The sequence below is a fragment of the Ornithodoros turicata genome, chromosome 1 (genome assembly GCF_037126465.1).
Source record: "Ornithodoros turicata isolate Travis chromosome 1, ASM3712646v1, whole genome shotgun sequence".
NCBI lineage: Eukaryota > Metazoa > Arthropoda > Arachnida > Ixodida > Argasidae > Ornithodoros > Ornithodoros turicata.
The window spans coordinates 160870524-160872937 of NC_088201.1; the positions used below are offsets into that span (position 1 = coordinate 160870524).

Here is a 2414-nt window from a genome sequence, read left to right on the forward strand (position 1 = left end):
TTAGTGCCACAGGGTTGCACAGAGCAAATGTCATTGGCTAGGCATGACATTCAACGTCTTGAACCAATACAAAAGTTGCAGCTACAGGGAGCACTGTCTTTGAGGGTGTAAAGTGGGAACAGGGAAGACTAGGATTAAACATGGCGCACATAAATGTGTATCTTGTACATATTTGCTTTTGTGTATGTGAACACCTTTGGAAATTGTCACATGCATGTCTACATAAAGGACCCTCTGCAATTTTTTTGTTGAAACTGTAAAGTTGGAAATAAAATATTCTCATGAACGACTTCGCATTTATGCTTATTCTATTATGTTCAGTACAAACAAGGGGCATACTAAGATAGCGCATGTAGTAATATAGTAAACTCTTGCACGTTCCACGTAGGTTTTGGCCCACTAACGAGATCATCCTTATTTCATCCTTATTTTATCAATACAATGCGACTGACTTGAGCAGTAAAATCAATTAAAATGGATATCACTTATTCAGAGTGCAAGCTAAAAAGAAAAAAAAACGCGCATAAACCGCGGCTAATACACGGTACGGCTTCTGTTCTTCCCTATCGGTATCGAAAGTACGCGTGACGAAAGAGAACGATCTGTCATTCCTTTGGCGTTCTAAGCTGCGGTTCGTTTTGCGATTTTCCTTGCATTTCTAGTGTTCTAACTCGTTTGCTGGTCGGTTTTCTTATCTTTTGGTTTTCATTTAATGTGCGTGTGTGCAGAGTTTCTGGTACTTCATTTTGTGCGGTGCGTATTTCTTTTGTTTGTTTTTCTGTGTGCAGTGAACTTTTCTTGGAGTGTCTATTTGTGTTGAGTTTTTTTGTTCTTTTGGATTGGGAAATGGAAGTGCCAATCGCAGCGTGGGTGAGGCGCAACAGCGTCCGCAGAACATTTCGCCCGTATATTGACGCCTTCGAGGCAACAGATGAGGAGTTTATGCGAATGTATAGACTTACGAAGCCAGTGGTTCGCTGGCTATGCGACCAGCTACGGTCCACCCTCCGTGCAAAACGAAGGACTCGGACGGCGCTGTCCGTGGAGAGACAGATTCTCATCGCCCTGCGGTTCTACGCCACAGGCAGTTTTCAAGTGGCGGTAGCTAGCGACCGGCACATGGCAGTCACGCAGAGCACCATCAGCAAGGCGCTGTTCAAGGTGACGAATGCCGTTTTGCTACAGCTGGCGCCCCTGTGGATACGATTCCCGACCGAACCCGACGAGATCCGTGAGGTCATGCGGGCATTCAAGACCAAATGGAGATTGCCCGGCTTGATTGGTGAGTGTTCATGTGGGCAGACACAGAGAAAAAGAAGCTGAAACCACTTAAAATATTAAACATCGCAATATTTTTTATTTTTTTTGCAGGCTGCGTCGACGGATCGGTCATTGGTATCCTGGCCCCATCTGAGAGGAGCGGGCAGTACCAGAAGAGTGCTTTCTTCTGCCGGAAGCAGTACTTCGCAATCAATGCCATGATCGTAAGTGAAAGACTACGTATAGAATACGTATCCCCCAAAAATCTGTCAGCCTCTCCAATATATGCCGATGTGTTCTAGGTGTGTGACGCGTCGATGCGGATCACGTCGATGGATTGCTCGTTTTCCGGCGGAGCACACGATGCCTACGTGTGGAGGCACAGTGAGCTGAAATGCGAGCTCTCCCGGAGGCACTCGGACGAACCCCGCTTCCTCCTAGGTAAGGGTCGCACAGTATAATTGAGAACTACAACGGGTGATATAACACATTTCCCTCAGGTGACAGTGGCTATCCACTGCAACCGTGGTTGCTGACGCCGTTGCCTGGAGACCCTCCCCCCAACACACCGGAGGCCCGATACAACAGACGCCACAAAGCGGCGCGCGGCATAGTGGAGAAATGTATCGGACTGCTGAAGTCAAGGTTTCGCTGCCTGCAGCGATACAGGACTCTCCACTACATTCCGCACAGGGCCTCAAATATTGTTGTGGCATGCACCGTGCTCCACAACATATGCATGCACGCACGGGCACCACCTACCGAGGACGCAGGGGAGGGTGACGACGACGACGGCGGTGAAGATACCCCGGCTGCGACGAGCAGCCCTAACGCGGATGCTCCCCCGGACAGGGAGATCTACGACATCGGGGCAGCTGTTCGTGCAAGAGTGATTGAGCAGCTGTCGCGACATTAAATTACGTCGCCGTGAAGCAACTTTTTAACCGTTACGCTATAACTGTGGGAATTCTTCCCGACAACCCAGACAGTACAGCCTGTGCTAGGATTCGAACCCACTGCCCAATGGTGGCGGTTCTTCATGTGGACATGTGATTTAAGCGTCTATTGTTTCGTTTTTTTGTATCGGAATTGCTTAGACGGTCGCCAAATGGACCATGTCAACGAAGCTGTCGTCGTGGCGTACTACACGTACG

At 48.7% G+C, this 2414-nt stretch overlaps 1 protein-coding gene across 1 annotated transcript; it reads left to right on the forward strand.

Moving 5' to 3' along the window:
* Positions 1 to 846: 846 nt before the first annotated feature.
* On the forward strand, positions 847 to 2176 carry LOC135388389 (putative nuclease HARBI1). The gene is made up of 4 exons (XM_064617947.1): positions 847 to 1282; positions 1372 to 1484; positions 1563 to 1701; positions 1761 to 2176. Exons 1-4 carry the CDS (start codon positions 847 to 849, stop codon positions 2174 to 2176), a joined length of 1104 nt encoding a protein of 367 aa, XP_064474017.1.
* The last annotated feature ends 238 nt before the right edge of the window (positions 2177 to 2414 follow it).

Bases quoted from the DNA above. Each gene is read 5' to 3' on its own strand.
- LOC135388389 (XM_064617947.1), top strand. From the start codon at position 847: ATGGAAGTGCCAATCGCAGCGTGGGTGAGGCGCAACAGCGTCCGCAGA. The intron at 1,485-1,562 runs GTAAGTGAAAGA...GATGTGTTCTAG, and splicing joins TCGCAATCAATGCCATGATC to GTGTGTGACGCGTCGATGCG. The intron at 1,702-1,760 runs GTAAGGGTCGCA...CATTTCCCTCAG, and splicing joins CGAACCCCGCTTCCTCCTAG to GTGACAGTGGCTATCCACTG.